We start from the raw sequence: 16641 nt of genomic DNA on the forward strand, positions 1-16641 counted from the left end.
CTGCCTCTACGTCGATCTTTGCTTCTTCAACGTTGAACCAGTCTTGGATGGCGACAAATTTGAGCCGCACATTGTCCCAATGTTGATCCTCTCGACATCGACAAGGAAGAATGTTGTTTCTAGGGCTGGAGCCCTCTTTTTGGACCTTTCAAGTCCTTTAGAGGTAGATGGCAGAAGACCGACCCTCTCCTTGCTCTGAAGTCCCACCTTCAGACTGTGCATGCAGCTTGTGTCTTTCTTCAGTGCAATGGAGGCAAATATTTTCCCCTTCCCTCAGGGTGAGTCTTGGAAACTTCTTGCAGTGCTGACAATTTTCAGGAACCTGACTTATTGGAAGGCAGAGAATACAGATGTCGTGAGGGTCTGATTTGACCTTCTCTCCACCATAGGCAGGGCATTTGTCAAATTAGGCATTTTATTGGACAAAACCCACAACTTTCTGCCAGAAAAAGGCAGAAAATGCAAGGGGGAGAAGAAAAAAGTCGAATGAAGTTGTTTTAACAAAATTCCACAGGGAAAAGGCCTAAAATGCCTAGCTCAAGTGCTCCAAGTTTCTGTCACCAGAAGCCAGAAAAAAGAACCGAGACTTTTGCCACCTGTTAGGCTGTGATATTGGGTATCTGGGTCCTTAAAAGCACAGCTGCTGTTTAAAACCCACACAATAGCTGTCTATGGGGGTACTCTGTCCTTCTATACATAATTTTCTTCCTTTACGAAAAGGCTTTGTAAAAGAGAATTAAGCTGTTTATACAATATTTGCTTCAAAAGTATATATATGGGTATTTTGGCCCTTTTGTATGTATAATCTGAGGAATTTCACCAATGTAGCCTGTATGTATGACTGCATTATATGCTCTTTCATAAATGTTTCTACAGGTCTTCCTGAAGAAAGGCGAACATCTACACTTAAGAATCTATTCTATGGAAAAGTGCTCTGGGATTCCAGCACATAGGCATAGCTATTCAAATGCTTATGACTACCAATGGAGATTCCCTAACAGATAATGGGTCCGGTCGCAGGTATGTGGAAAGTCTTCTCCCTTTTCCTCCTGCCACATGAAAGCTACCATCCCCCCCATGGAGTGGTCACAACTTCCTGTGCCTGGCAGTGGACCGAGAATTGGGGAATGTGGTTTGCACCTATTCCTTTGTCGGCCCTTGTCTCCTCCTGCCCCCCTCCCTTTCTCCCCTCACCTGTTGGTGCACCCCTACCCCTCTGATCCACCTTTTTCCCGCTATTTGTGGTCCTGCTGCTGCTTCACCATTTTTTGTTCTTTTCTTAAAGATTTGTAACTTGTTTGTTGTACAACAACACATGTCCTGCTGAGTTGGGCGAATTGGTATGTTGTTGCAGTGAACGAAAAGTTTCTTACCTGTCGGTGTAGTTTTGCAGCTTGAAGATCTTTCTGGATTCACTATGCTGTGCATTATTCCGCGATCTTGTGGTTGGGTCCGGATTCGTAGTCTTTTCTTTGTTTTTTTTTTTTTTTTTTGTAGCCCAGGTGGGCGTCGACGTCCACCATTTGGTGCACCTCCCGTGACGTCGTCGTGCTTCCTGCGGAAGTCCCACCTTTGGGGCGCCATCTTCGGGTTCTTTTTTCCCCCTTTTTTTTTTTTTTTTTAACCCTAGGCGATTGATTAATCCTTTTGTCCATATTTCTGTACGTTTCCACTTCTTTGATCCTATCCATTTCACCCCCTCTTCCTCCAGCCTCATCTTCCTGGCGGAGGTGGGTGGGTTCGCTAGTGAATCCAGAAAGATCTTCAAGCTGCAAAACTACACCGACAGGTAAGAAACTTTTCGTTTTGCAGCGTGAATCTTTCTGGATTCACTATGCTGTGCATAGATTTTGTAGCGGTTTTCCTATTTTTGTGGTGGCTGGGTGGAAGATGATCGCTGGTCGTTGAAAATGTGTTGTAGCACCTTCTGTCCGACCTGTGCTTCCTTATTCATTTGAATGTCCACGCAGTAGTGCTTTGTGAACGTGTGCACAGATGCCCAAGTTGCTGCGCGACAAATGTCTTGGATGGGCGTGTTTGCCAGGAAGGCAACTGTGGCCCCCTTCTTCCTTGTGGAGTGAGCTTGGGGCCCCTCCGTTAGCTCCTGTCCAGCCTGTTTGTGACAGAATTGAATAGTGAGGGCAATCCACCTAGCGATGGTGCCCTTGGTCACTGGTCTACCTATGAAGCTAGTAGCAAAGGACACAAACAGCTGCTTCGACTTCCTGAGTTCCTTGGTTCTTTCAATGTAGTGCATCACCGCTCTTCTGGCATCGAGGGTGTGCAGGGCCTTTTCTGCGTTTGTAGTCGGGTTTTGGAAGAAACTCGGTATCTGGATACTCTGATTCATGTGGAACGCCGACACTACCTTGGGCATGAAGTGTGGGTCCGTCCTCAGGACTACCCTGTCTTTGTGAATTTGAATGTAGGGCTCCTGTAGCGTTAGTGCTTGAAGCTCGCTCACCCTGCGTAGTGAGGTTATGGCCACTAGAAAGGCAGTTTTCATCGTCAACATTTGTAGAGTGGCCTTGTGAATGGGTTCAAACGGCGCCTTCATGAGCTCCGTCAGAACCACGTTTAAATTCCATGCCGGCGGCGGCAACCTTTTCGGGGGTGCCATTCTTTTGGCTCCCTCCATGAATCTCTTCACCACCTGCGAGGTGAAGAAGCTTCCACCCTTCTCACCTCTAGTGTAGGCAACGATCGCTGCTAGGTGTACTCTTAGGGAGCTCGAGCAGAGGTTACTCTTTAGAAGGTGTGTGAGGTACCTCAGCACAGTTGAGTCTCTTGTCATTCTGTTTTGCAGGCCCTTTTTCCTGCACCACACCGTGAATCTCTTCCACTTTGCGCTGTAGCACTTTCTTGTAGTAGGTTTCCTTGCCTCCCGTAGCACTCGCATAGTGCTCTGAGGTAACCTTAGGTGTGCGAACTCTAGGTCTTCAGGAGCCATGCTGCTAGGTTGAGTGTCTCTGGCTCTGGGTGCAGGACCTCCCCGTTTTGCATTGAGAGCAGGTCTTTTCTCCTCTCGAACCTGTACGGATTGCCTTGCGCCATTTCTTGAATCTGTGAGAACCATGCCCGCCTCGCCCACTGTGGAGCCACCAGGATCAGAGTCATGTTGCTGGTTCTGCACTTGTCGAGCACTCTGTGCAACAGGGGTATCGGTGGAAAGGCGTAGGCAAATGTCCTCCACCAGCTTATCCATAGGGCATTTCCCTTGGATTGCTGATCTGGCTGCCTGGACGCGAAGCTTTGGCATTTTGCATTGTGGCGTGTTGCAAATAGGTCTATTGTGGGAGTCCCCCATCTCTGGAAGATTTTCTCCGTTTCCTGGCCATTGAGCTCCCACTCGTGCGATGCTGAGGTCTGTCTGCTCAGCCAGTCTGCCTCCACATTGTCCTTCCCTGGTAGGTGAATTGCCAGTAGATCTATCTTGAGAGGTATGGCCCATCTCCAAATCTCCTGAGCTAGGGATGAGAGGGGAAACGACTGTGTCCCCCCTTGTTTGTTGATGTAGAACATCGCCGTGGTGTTGTCTGTCTGTACCAACACCCTCTGGCCGAACAGGTGTCTCTGGAATGCCTTCAGGGCTAACAGTATCGTTTTCAACTCGAGGTAGTTGATGTGGCGGACCGCGTCTGCTGGAGCCCATAGACCCCTCACTCTGAGGTTGTCCATGTGCGCTCCCCATCCCTTCTGCGATGCGTCCGTGGTAATGGTCATTGTTGGGCTTGGTGGTGTCAGGCTTCTCCCCGTTGTTATGTTGTCTCTGTTCCACCAAGTTATCTCCTCCTGCACTGCGTGCGTAACAACCACTAGATCCTCCCAACTTCCGTTTGCTTGTGACCATTGCTGTTGCAGCCATTCCTGGAATGGTCTCATGTGCAGGCGTACATTCGGCACCAGCTGGATACAGGACGCCATCATCCCCATCATCTTGCTCACCGCCCTCACTGTCAGAGCTCGCCCCTTCTGGTAGAGCTGCGTCTCCTTCAGTAGAGCATCCGTCCTCCTGTCGCTGGGCACTACTGTACTGTTGCGGGAGTTGATCTTTGCCCCCAGGAAAATCTTTACCTGTTCCGGTTCCAGCGATGATTTTCCCCAGTGGATGGAAAATCCCAGATTTGTGAGGGTGTCTGTTACGCGTTTTGCGTGCCTCTCGCACTTCTCGCGTGAGTTTGCCTTGACCAGCCAGTCGTCCAAGTAGGGGTACACGTGTATTCCCTGCTTTCGTAGGTGTGCCGCTACCGCCGACAGGCATTTTGTAAAGACCCTTGGCGCTGATTTTAATCCGAAGGCCAGGGTTGTGAACTGGTAGTGTTCCTGTTCGATGTTGAATCTTAGAAGGCCCTTGTGCCTTCTGTTTATTGGGATGTGAAGGTAGGCATCCTTGAGGTCCACGGTGACCATGAAGTCCCCTTCTCTTATCTGTGGCAGTACCTCCTGCAGTGAAGTCATTTTGAACCTTTGCGTTCTGATGAACTTGTTTAGGTAACGGAGGTCCAGTATGGGTCTGAGGTCTCCGTCTACCTTCGGAACCACGAAGTAGTTTGAGTAGACCCCTTTGTTGCGTTCCCTGAACGGCACGGTTTCTATGGCTCCCTTTTGTAGGAGTTTCCGCGATTCTTCTCTGAGTATTGCCAGTTCTTGGGCCGATCTCTGTCTTCCCTTCGGCTTCCTGTTTGGAGGTCTTTTCTCCAAGTCTACGCAGTATCCGTACTGCACGATGTTCCGTATCCACTTGTCTGTGGTTATACGCCGCCACTCCTGAAGGTAGAACCTCAGCCTTCCGCCTACTGGTGACGTATGCTCGTAGGCTCTTGAATCTTCTCTTCCCCCTGATGACCCTTTTTTGCGCCTCACCCTTGGGGACCTTACGAGGGTAGGCGTCTTCTTGCGTGCTGAGTCACTTCGAGGAGGGCTGATCGCCCCCTCTCCTCCTTTGGCCACGTCCGTTCCCTCTCCCGCGAAAGGACTGGCCCCGAGGTTGATATTGCCAGCTTTGCTTCTGCTGACTTTGTCCGTGACCTTTGCCCTGCTGACCTTGTTGGAACGCCTGGTGCGACGTCCCCTGTTGGCTTCCACCCCTACCGTAGGGTCTCCTCGAGGGATTTCCTCGTCTCATCCCCCTCAGCTGTAGGGCCCCCATGGACCTCGCTGTCTCGTTTTCCTTCTTGAGCTGGGTGAGCTTTTCGTCCACCGTTGCTCCGAACAGTGTCTCTCCGTTGAAGGGGGTGCCAAGGATGTTGTTCTGCACTTCCGGTTTGAATCCCGAGATTCTTAGCCATGCATGCCTCCTCTCTGTGACCCCTATGGCCATGAGTCTTGCTGAAGTCTCTGCCCCATCCAACGCCGTCTTTATACAGGAGTTGGCGATGTTCTTGCCTTCATCCACCAGGTGAGAGGCTCTCTGTCGGTATTCTTCGGGGAGGTGCTTTAGTAGCTCCCCCATCTCATCCCAGTGTTGGTATTGGTGTCTATTGAGGAGTGCATTCGAATTCGCCATGCGCCAGTGCATTGCGGCGTTCCTCTCGACCTTTCTGCCTGTGAGGTCGATCCTCCTGCTCTCTTTATCCGGAGGTGGGCCCGAAGTTGCTGGAACGTTGGCCCTTCTCCTGGCCGTGGAGGCTATGATGGAGTCTGCGGTGACGCTACCCTTGATGTAAGGTGGGTCCAGGGAGGAGTGCTTATATTTCTTCTCTGTCCTGGGCGTGATCGACCGGCAGGTGGCAGGCTCCTTGAAGGCTTCTCTCCCCTGGTTCATCACGCTTTGTAGCATGGGGAGGAACTGACTCCTAGTCTGGATGGGGAGCAGTGTTTCGACGAGAAAATCGGGTTTCGGCCTCTCCTCGTCGAGTTTGACGCCGAAGGCCATTGCTGCGCTCTTCACCACCATATTGTACACCCCGATGTCGTCGGGTGGCGAAGGCCTCGAGGGGTACGTGTCCACGGCCTCCTCCGGGTTTTCGGTGTCGAGATCGTGCCATTCGACGTCGTTGCTGGTAGATGCCGCCGATTCGTAGAACGACTGTTGGTCTTCTTCCTCGGCTTCTTCCTCATAATAGGGCTCCTCTTCTTCCTCGAGATCCCTTGTCAGCCCTTCGGCGTCGAACTCGCCTTCGACCTCGACGACGTCCGCCGATGAAACCGTTGGAATCTTGAATTCCTTCATCCTGGCGTCGAACTCCTTCTTCCTTTGAAGGATGTTCTCCATCTCGGCCTCGAGCCGCCTTTTCTTTTTCTCCATTTCGGAGATGCTTTCGGCGTCGACCGCGGGTCTTTTCGATGAAACTTGCGTCGACGTCGAACGTTCTTTCTGCGTCGATCGGCCAGTTTCATGGGATGATTTCGACGACCCTTGCCTTTCGGCGTCTTTCTGCACCAGGGAGTCCTTTTGTAAGGATCCGCTGGGCCTTTTGTCCGAAGTTCCCCCTTTGGACGTCGAAGTTTTCGGCGCCGGGGCTCCCTTCGTGGACCTTGACTCAGTTTTTCTCGAGTCACCCTCGTGTTTTCGAGGTGTTTTTTGACTTGCGCTCGACGATTCTCTTACCTCGTCTTCTTTTTTCTTGTCGGTCTCTACGACCGTGAAGTTTTCGGCTGTCTCGGCGACGTTGTCCTCGTCGTCCGTGTCGAGGCCCAGCTCGTAGAGTGTCGGGGGTTTCCCTTTGCCATCCATGTTGGCGTTGGCTCTTCTCTGCCTCTCTCTCACCCTGAGTGTCTTCGGCGCGAAGGCTGAGCAGGCGTTGCAGTCGATACTCTGGTGATCCACCGGTAGGCAGAGGTTGCAGACCGGATGCTGGTCTTTCTGCGCGAACTTGTGGTGGCAGTTTGGGCAGAACTTGAATGGCGTCTTGTCCATTTCGCTCAGGGTCTCTGAGCGTGCATTCTCCCAGGCTGTCGAAGAAAAAAGGTTCGCTGGTCCTCTTTCTTCGCGCTCCTGATGAAATCTGTTCTATTCCTGATGTCTTCTCTTGATTCTATCGATGAAACTCGCTTTTCTTCCTTCTTCCTCCGAGTGAATTTCTGGAGCTTCCCGATGACGATCCAGACCCAACGGCGGAAAAAAGAATCTGAAGATGGCGCCCCAAAGGTGGGACTTCCGCAGGAAGCACGACGACGTCACGGGAGGTGCACCAAATGGTGGACGTCGACGCCCACCTGGGCTACAAAAAAACAAAAAAAAAACAAAGAAAAGACTACGAATCCGGACCCAACCACAAGATCGCGGAATAATGCACAGCATAGTGAATCCAGAAAGATTCACGCTGCAAAACTACTTCACATGGCAGGACATCAGTTGGGCATATGTTCTATTTAAAAGGAGGAGACAGCCAGCTCATTTGTTAAGGTGTGCATAAGACAGTATCCTACTCAATTTATCACGGGATGTATGTACATTTTGACACCTGTCTTGCACTATGTTATTTTCACGAAAAACATGTTTAGTAAAAATTACTCATTTGTTAAAAGCTCCAGCGCATAAGATCGATTTATAGTGTCATTTTATGAAAAGAGGTTTTAATTCTTTTCCGAATAGCCTTCAGCAGCAGTCAATTAAAATACGGGACAAAGTGCATTTACAATTCATTAGGCAGAGGAAATTTCCTTTACTTGTGTGCATGTAATTACAAAATTTTGCCAGTGAAAAAATAGGGTTAGAATTTAATCCATTTTTTTTAAATAACACTTTTTAATTATGTTTTATGCAACCCACGTTATAAAACGTTCAATGTGGTTGAGGGCAGTATATGTAAAAACTGAAATCCTACAGTTCCCACACCCAGGAAAAGTGAGGGTTTATTTACTAAATACTTATGATTAGGTCTCTCCCAGGTCCTAGTCCCAGGGTGCTTGTTTCCGGTCCCAGGGTGCTTGTTTATGGTCCAGGGAAGACCCAGCTTGGCAGTTCAAGTTGGACTGTTCCCACAAGGAACAGGGTCAAGACTGATTTACATATGGCTGGGTCTAAACTGTGGTGGTGTGGTGAGCAAAAGAATAATGGATTTAACCCGGATCCTTGTGACTGGGGGTGAATGTTTGCATCGTCCATCATTCCGTCCATCAATTGTTTCTTTTGCATATGTCGCCCTTAGTGGGAAGGGTATGCCCAGACGTGGGTCCTGTGCTCACTACACCACTGGATTCAAGCCAGCCTGGCTGTTGAAGGGTGATGCCCTGAAACTGGTCCCAGGGTGCTTTGTTTCCGGTCCAGGAAGGTCCGAGCTCGTCAGTTCGGGCTGGACTGTTCCCCCAAGGAACAGGGTCAAGACAGATTTGCATATGGCTGGGTCCAAACTGGGGTGGTGTGGTGAGCAGAAGAATGGTGGATTTAACCCAGATCTTTGTGACTGGGGGTGAATGTTTGCATTGTTCAGCATTCCGTCCATCAATTGTTTCTTTTGCATATTCAGGATATGGGCATAAAGCGCCGCCCACTTTCCGCACATATTTTTTATTGGCTCCTGTCCCTATCCTTTGTAAATGGTGGCTTTTCACTGTTCAATAGGCTTAGTAGTGCCTCCTTAGTACCTCCTTGTCTCTTCTTGTAACCTCCCATGAGGACACCCCCGTAATATGTGTTGTTACTCCCTAGGTTTTAATTACAGCTCCAGAGCACTATATTTTTAAAAGGTTTCAGGCAGGACACGTGCATGGTCCTAAGCAAAGCTGGCAGTGGTTATTTTACTCACTAGCACATCTCACATTTATACAAAATCTTGTAAAAATTTCATTTTATCAGCTTCACACAGAGTACGACCTAATCCAGAATTAATATAATAATTCTTTTGTCACATTTCAAAGCTATTAATTGTATACATGGACATAGCTATTTGAATGTACTTGTAGTACTATCTTGCAGGCAATGCATTATGGGTATGGTGAAATTAACATATCTTCTGTAGGGTGCAGTACCATATTGGGGCAAAAGAGGTCCTATTGGACCTCTTTTGGCCAGTGTGCATTTTCTGATATGAAACATACTGGTACTATCCTATACAATACTCAGAACAGTGGCATGGTAGAATGGGCTACCAGACTGATCAAAGGCATAATACAGATAGCTGCAAAGGGTAGGCTGGAGATGGCCTATGAATGAATCTATGGGTATGTATTTTCAATGATGAGGTGAATAGAGATTGGGACTAAGATGGATGGCTTGGTGCAAGGTATGTTGATAGACAACAGACAAGACAAGCACAAGGGTGACTGCAAATGGGTGTGCGAAGAAGCCTGTGTCAGAGTGAAACTAAATAAGGCAATTGCTGGATTTTCCTAATTCAAAACACCCATATACAGTATAGCTTGTGAGAAACAGTTTAGGTTTATGGCCGCAAATACGAATTTCTTGATTTAAGCGACAGATTCTTTTTCTAGCAATCAAGCGAGAGCAACTGCATTGATGATGGATGCTGAAAAGGCTTTTGACTTGGTTGATTGGGATGCTCTATTTTTTATTCTGTGCAAATTTGGGTTTTTTTCTGATCAATTTATTAAAATGAAAAATAATTTATATCAAAATGCAGAGGCTAGAATTATTAGCAACTCAAAGGCAGAAGGCTCTGTGAAAATCAACAGAGGTACCAGACAGGATTGCCCTATGTCCCTCATTCATCGTACCTTTCTTATTGAACCCCTAGCAGTTGGAATTCGTAATACGGACTATTGGTCCTCCATTAGAAGGGATGCCAAAAATACATCTTTTTGCAGATGATATTGTATTGTCCTTGAAAGCTGATCAGGGTAATGTTCAGGGGGTAATACACGAAATACAAGAATTCACCCATATAGGTGGGTATAGGATTAATCAAGCTAAAACCTCACTTCTTCTGTTTAATACATTACCCATCGATCTCCCACAAGACCTTCAGTATCAGCTCAATTCTCAGCATCTAATTCGCTATTTGCGTATATTCATCATGAATAATTATTTACAACCGTTTCAATTGAACTATAAGGTTATGCTCAGTAAGGTTAAAACCTTACTAGAAAGAGGGACTTTACTTCCTTTCTCATTGATTGGTAGGGTAGTTCTAATTAAGATGTCCATCTTGCCATTAATTCTATTTCTTTTGTCTATGCTCCCCATTAAGATCAATAATTTATACTTTAAAGAATTCGACTTCCTTATTAGAAAATGTATATGAATAGTAAAGCTTCTAGGGCCAAACATTCAATTTTGCAGCTAGGTAAAACCCAAGGAGGCCTTGCGGTACCTCATTTCCAGACTTACTATCAGGCTGCGCTACTGGATATAATGACACGACTCATTATGGAGACCGAAGTCTTCAATAATTTTATACAAATGCATAATTGGTGCAAGAATCAGCACCTGCGCTACCAGCATTCTTAAAGACAGATAAGGTGCTCTACACAATAGAAAATCGTATTGCAGTTTTTTTTTTAAATCTTGGCGGATTCCAGCTTGTCAAAGGTTCACTTGATTACAGGATTGCAAATTTTTAGGACTTGAATTGTCCGAGTCTACTTTGGGATTTTGGAAGTCTAAGGGATTCTTTGAGATGGGCAACTTTTTTTACAGGCCACAATCAGATTACATGGGAGGAGATTATGCTGTGCAATGGGACATGGTGTCATCTGTTTGTGTTAAGTTTCATGCAGATAACTAGCTTCTTAACAGCTAATGATCAGGTGATGAGCGAAGAGACCCACGAAGGGAACCAGATGCTAATCCATCTCCTAGAAAAGAACGAGGTGACAGGAGTGGGTAATTGGTTTGGGGTGTTGTATAAATATTTAGATCGGGTTTTAATTCCTGAATTTCTCGATAAAATGTATACAATGACTTACTATAAGATGTCAACGGGGAATGGCAGTGTATTGCCAAAATGGGATATAAATATCTTAGGGCCGCAAATTTCAAAAGGACGTCTTTTCTTTTGAGATGATTGGCATATTATACTCCCCATACTCTGCACAAGATGTTCCCATCAAACCCTGATCAATACTTTCGGTGTTATGACACTGGCAATTGGTTAAATGTTTTTTTTTTCCATGTCCAGTTCTCCAACAATTCTGGGATGGACTATTTCAAGCACTCAGCAAATGTGTTCAATTATTAATTATGCTTGAAGCCACTTTAGTATTATTTGGCTCATCATATGCCAATAGGAAGGTGAATAACTATGTGCAATATTTTATTTCTATCGCTTTATTGGTGGCCCACTCTATGATACAGCAATACTGGAGGACGTCTAATATTACAACCTTTCAATAATGGTTGAGGACCAAAGCTTTTGAGAAGGTATATGCATGGCGAGTTGGGAGTATTTCCAGATTTTTAGCTACTTGGAAACCATTTGTATCGCTTGAGTACAGCTCAAAGTAGACACTTGTGCATTTTATGAATGTGTTGTTAAATTTCTGTGTTGCAACACTACTGCACATTACTTTTTATTGCTCTATTTGAGAGGACTTGTAATTGCCATTTATGCACTTTAATGTGGAGCTGCTAAATCTTTGGGACGGTGTTTCATGTCAAAGAACTACTGCAATTTATTTTTTCATTGGTCACTTTTTATAGGTAAAGGATGTGACAGTTTCCTTTAAAGGAAAGCACCTTTCTATGATACAACATCAAAAACACATTAGGGCCAAATTAATTGCTTGGTTTAAGTGAATAAGGGCATGTTTTGTGTCCTGTTGTGATTTTTTGCGGCAAGCACTGATTTTGTAGCACTTGAATTGTCTGGATGGAGGGGTGTATGTTTTTTCTTATTAGGATTATCAACTGTATTTGCTTAGCAACCGAATTACTATTCAATTTGATCAAGTCTTGCTATAACGATGTTTATATCTTCTCCGATTCTGCTCAATTAAAAGGAAACAAAAGAGAACAAGTACCTTTGTGTTAGAGAACTTATAGAAATTGAACAGGTGAGTGGCCTTGTACCAGAGAGAAGGTGACCAAGAGAGAAGCAGAAGATAAATATGGAGGCAGAGGGTTGATGGAAGTGGAAAGATATGCAGTAGGTGAAGCAAACAAGAAGCAATATGCTAGGGATAAAGGAAAGAGTGAGGAGGGCGTGGCTCTGTTACAGTGATCAAATCCACCCAGGACAAGAAGAGCTCTGGTGTGGTAAAATTACTATACATGAGGATGACCTAGTGTATTGTTTTTCCTATCTTTCTGCAATGCTTGTTGTGCCACGTGAGGCGTCTTTGTTCTGCCCTATACATATGCACTGTTTTAGTTATATCATGGAACTCTGTGAGGTTCTGCAATCTACCCTTACTTTTCTAGCGGGTTCAATTGTATTATTAGGAAGTTGGCTTGACCTTCAAGTTCCCCAATTGGGTTGAGTCTTCAAATCAACTGCTTTGCTTCATCACAGTGGCTCCTGGACTTGATTACAACAGGCTCTTTGCATAACCAGATTTTTCTTAATGAACTTTAATACATATAGCTCCTAGTCCTACTTTAGATGAGATCATGCTGATGCTTCCACTTTTTAACGCCATGATTTATTCTTTTTGTTGTTGGTAAAACTGAATAAAAAAAACTCCGTGAAAGTTGTGGAATACCTGGTACACCACATAAGAAATGGACACTGTGATTAGTACCACTTCAGAAATTGAGCTATAATTGTCATGTTTATTAAAAATGGTCTTATGCAGGAGAAAACTCCCGTAAAAAGAAGTTGGGCTTGCTTGCTTCACTCATTTGATCCAATTAGATGAAGGCATTTATGTACTGCCACTTTCAAATTTCACCAGTATCTGCTGATGAGTATAGTCTATGGTCCATTACAGTCGATTTGCATTGTGAGAATGATTCTCTTTTGTTCAACAGTGTCATCCAAAGCCACTTTAACCCATTTCACCCACCTTGCGGACCATGGCACTGCCATCATTGATAAGTTGTGCCAGCATCATGGCCACATTGTGATCGATGGTGGTCGAGTGGTCCGTCCGCTCAGCAGAGTTGCCCACAAATGTACCCAGGGCAAAGACAGCTGCACAGCGTACCTGGAGGAGACACAAGAAAGGAATCCTCAAAGAACTTATTTTACCATAACCGCTCCCCAACAATGAGGACCTGAGAAACAACACAATGAGGTATCCCTATAGGAAACTTAGTGTGTTCGTACTGAAAGCTCATGACTTAGAAAATATACTGAATACCAGTGTGCACTTATAGCATTCACATACATACTATATGTGGACAAGTAAAAAAAAAAATCAGGCATGCTCGTCTGTATAGCACATAATATATTTCCACTAGCATAAAATATTTGCACTTAAAACATATGTGTAGTGCACGTGGCCCAGCACAGAAATACTTTAGTGACATGTTAAATAAGCCATTTTTCTATGTCAGATTAGAAAGCCGTTCTTGTACAAGTTATAGATGCCATACCTACGAACCACCTTAAGCATGAGTAGGAAGGGCTTACTCAGCTTACTTATGCTGGAATTATGATAACCCAAAGCACATTGCAAAGTGTTACTACTTCCATACTTCAGAACCTCTGTAGCAGTGCCCATAAGGGGTTCAGGAGAGATATATAGGATTAATGGATTTTGCTAAACATCCCTCATGGTAGACCAATTTAGTAGGACGGACTGATCCCAGAATCAAGAGGCAGAACCGTTAATCAAGAAAAGAAATTGCCTCTTCACTACATATGAACTCCAACCAGTCTGCCATTGACAAAAGCCTAAAAATAAGTAAGAAGATCGCTAAAAAGGAAGCTATGACCAAAAGGTGAGGAGAAAATCAATATGTCCTCTACATAACAACCCAGTCTTCTCTATCGTAGCAAGCAGATTTATACAAATTCAAATAAGCAATTAAATGCTCCACCAACTAGCAGAAAGTGTGCTTCTGATGTACATAGCTACCTTGCCATTGTTCATTAGACCTCAAGCTGGTGAATTTACCAGACGTATTAGAGACGACTGTAACCAGCCATTCTTCACAAAGAATTTCGCTTTTCAATTTGCCTTCTGACCCAGTCACATAAACGGCAGCAAGTGACCTCAGCAAAACACCTTGAGGGAATGAGATCGGCAGACAGATTTGCTAGGAGCCTAATGCAAAGCCAAGTGTCCTAGAAAATATAAATTCCTGTGAGAACATAGAGGCATTATTGAAACAGTTTTTGCATCATTAACGAGCGACACTGTTTTCCACCCAAGATAGGTTCCGGCAATATCTTATTTCAGTTGCCTCTTGGGCAAATAAAAAACAAGTAAAGCTTAATAAGGATACAACTGAATTGATGATAGTTGGGAAAATCAAATTTCTTTGGAGTGATCTCTGGTGGGCGTCTGACCTCAGCCCACCTTCTTCTCCAGTTGAATTCATTAAGAACCTAGGTGTGAATTTTGCTGGTCAGCTATCCTATAAACAGCAGATCCTATCAGTTTCATCTACTTATTTCAAGTTACTTAAAGTTATTAGCAAGGTGTTAGATCTTCTTCCTCTCAAGGCTAGAAAGACTGCGGTCTATGCTTTGCCCATGGGCAGAAGCCAGCGAGTCAGACTCCTGCCTTACTTCTCGGAATCAACAGAGATCAACTGTGGCGGGCCCCAGGGCTCCTCCCTCAGCCCCACCCCCTTAAACATCTACATGACACCCCTCGCAACCATCGTCACAAACCACGCGATCAACATCGTCACCTACGCTGACGACACCCAGCTCATCCTCTGCCTCACCAATAATCCCAACATCACCAAACACAACTTCCAAGAAGGGATAAAAGCCTTCACCACCTTATGTCGGAATCAATAAGAATCTCCTTCGCAAACTCCAGACTGTCCAGAACGCAGCAGCCTGACTGATCCTTGATATCCCTCGCCACAACTACATCACCCAACACCACCGCGATCTCCACTGGCTCCCAGTCGAAAGAAGAATAACCTTCAAACTCCTCACCCACGCATACAGGTCATGCACAACACCGGACCAACATACCTGAACAGCTGCCTCTCCTTCCACGGACCCAAAATACAACTCCGATCAGCCGACCTCTTGCTGGCCACCGCCCTTCACATTCACAGGACCAGAACAGGAGGAAAGTCCTTCTCCTACCTCGCAAACAAGGCCAGGAACGACCTCCACCTCCGACAAGCACTTACACTGTCCCAGTTCAGGAAGGACCTCAAGACCGGGCTCTTCGGCTGATCCCCCCCCCCCCCCCCCAGTCCATTAAGGACCTCACGACCTGGTTCTTCAGACAATCCCTACGCTCAACTGAGCCTATCCCCTAGCAGCTTGAGACCCTCATAGGTGAGTAGTTACGCTTCAACAACCCTGACTGATTGATTGATAGATGTTTTAATACCAACTCAACTGGACTACCCAAAATCTTTATACCTTGGCCTACCAAAAAAACTCACAAACTTCAGCAGGTGCCGAATTCTTCTTCACGGAGTTCTGTGTCATCAAAACTAAGGACCTGCATTGGCTAACTATACAAAAGAGGGTTACATTTACGATCTTCAGATATTTTTCCCATTTCAAGCCTCTGTTAGACTACTCAGATCGTATAACTGTCAATAAATCTTGGCCCCCTAAATATCGCACCGCTCAGCTAGTTGGAGGTTCAGCACTGGTTGCGAGTACCAAATTTTGGAAAGCTCTTCCCCCTATCCCATCGTTCTGAATCGAATAGAGCATGGTTCACTAATAACCTGAAAATGTGTCTCTGCAAAAAATAATTCGTCACTACCTTTTTCAACATCAATTGCTACTTTCACCTGCTCTTATTTTTGTGATTCCAGTGCCGTGATGTTCGGTTTGAGTATACGTTGCGCTTTATAAATCATGCTTCTGTTACAATTCAACATAAACTGTTTGAAGAGAATTTGAACTCAAGCAGCCTACATAAGACAGACAGAGAGGCTACATTAACTGCCTCAAGAGGCCATATTGGAAAACGGTCAGTTTGCAGGCATGGGAAGAAAGTAAAATCAATCATAGATTAAAAGGAATGAATGCCGAGGTCTTTCAAGAGGAAAGTGGAACTTGTAAATTATTTTACCAGAATAGAAAATCTGAATGTTTTTTAGGCGATTGTTTCCTCTGGAGTTTACCTCAGTACTCAGAATGTCGAAAATAAGCACTCCAAACATATTATTTGTATTACTACATTGAATTCTACTTGAAATTCCAAAAGTAAATACGAAGTTCATAAATTCAATGATAATACGGTGTATTTTACTATCGAGTAGAATTATAGATTGCTGAAGTCAGTGTACATTAATTTCACTCTGGACACCTATGGCTGTGACCGCTCTCAAGGCCAAAAGATTTTGTCCCAAAAATTCTATCAATTTAATGGCCACGGCTTTGTACAGGTTGATTATTCTGTTAATTGTAGCCAATCCCCAAGCCTAGAGTTCTTGTACGTTTTGATGTTTTAATCATGTATGTTAGGAAGAACGATCAGCCTAAGCCCACCAGTTCCTGTTGCTAGTTTTGTGGTCAGAGTGTCAAACCACAGACTGAGCTGCAACTAAAAGTTACTCGGCGAGTTGAATCAAGTTAGTTATGATCAAAATAAAGAACAAAGGACATTTTGAGAAGGAAAAAACACATATGTTATGAACTGGAAAAAATAAATTAGAAGAACTAACAAAGAACAGATGGAATGTCACTATACCGAATGTTGAGA

General features: G+C 45.1%; 1 protein-coding gene across 2 annotated transcripts in view; it reads right to left on the bottom strand.

Moving 5' to 3' along the window:
* RPTOR (regulatory associated protein of MTOR complex 1) overlaps positions 1-16641 on the bottom strand; it is a 1825560-nt gene that overhangs the window by 523641 nt on the left and 1285278 nt on the right. For both annotated transcript variants that reach the window (XM_085617419.1, XM_085617418.1), the window contains exon 17: positions 12847-12987. In XM_085617419.1, the coding sequence (XP_085473545.1) occupies positions 12847-12987 (141 nt within the window). The remainder of the gene's footprint in view (positions 1-12846; positions 12988-16641) is intronic.

The sequence above is a fragment of the Triturus cristatus genome, chromosome 7 (genome assembly GCF_964204655.1).
Source record: "Triturus cristatus chromosome 7, aTriCri1.1, whole genome shotgun sequence".
NCBI lineage: Eukaryota > Metazoa > Chordata > Amphibia > Caudata > Salamandridae > Triturus > Triturus cristatus.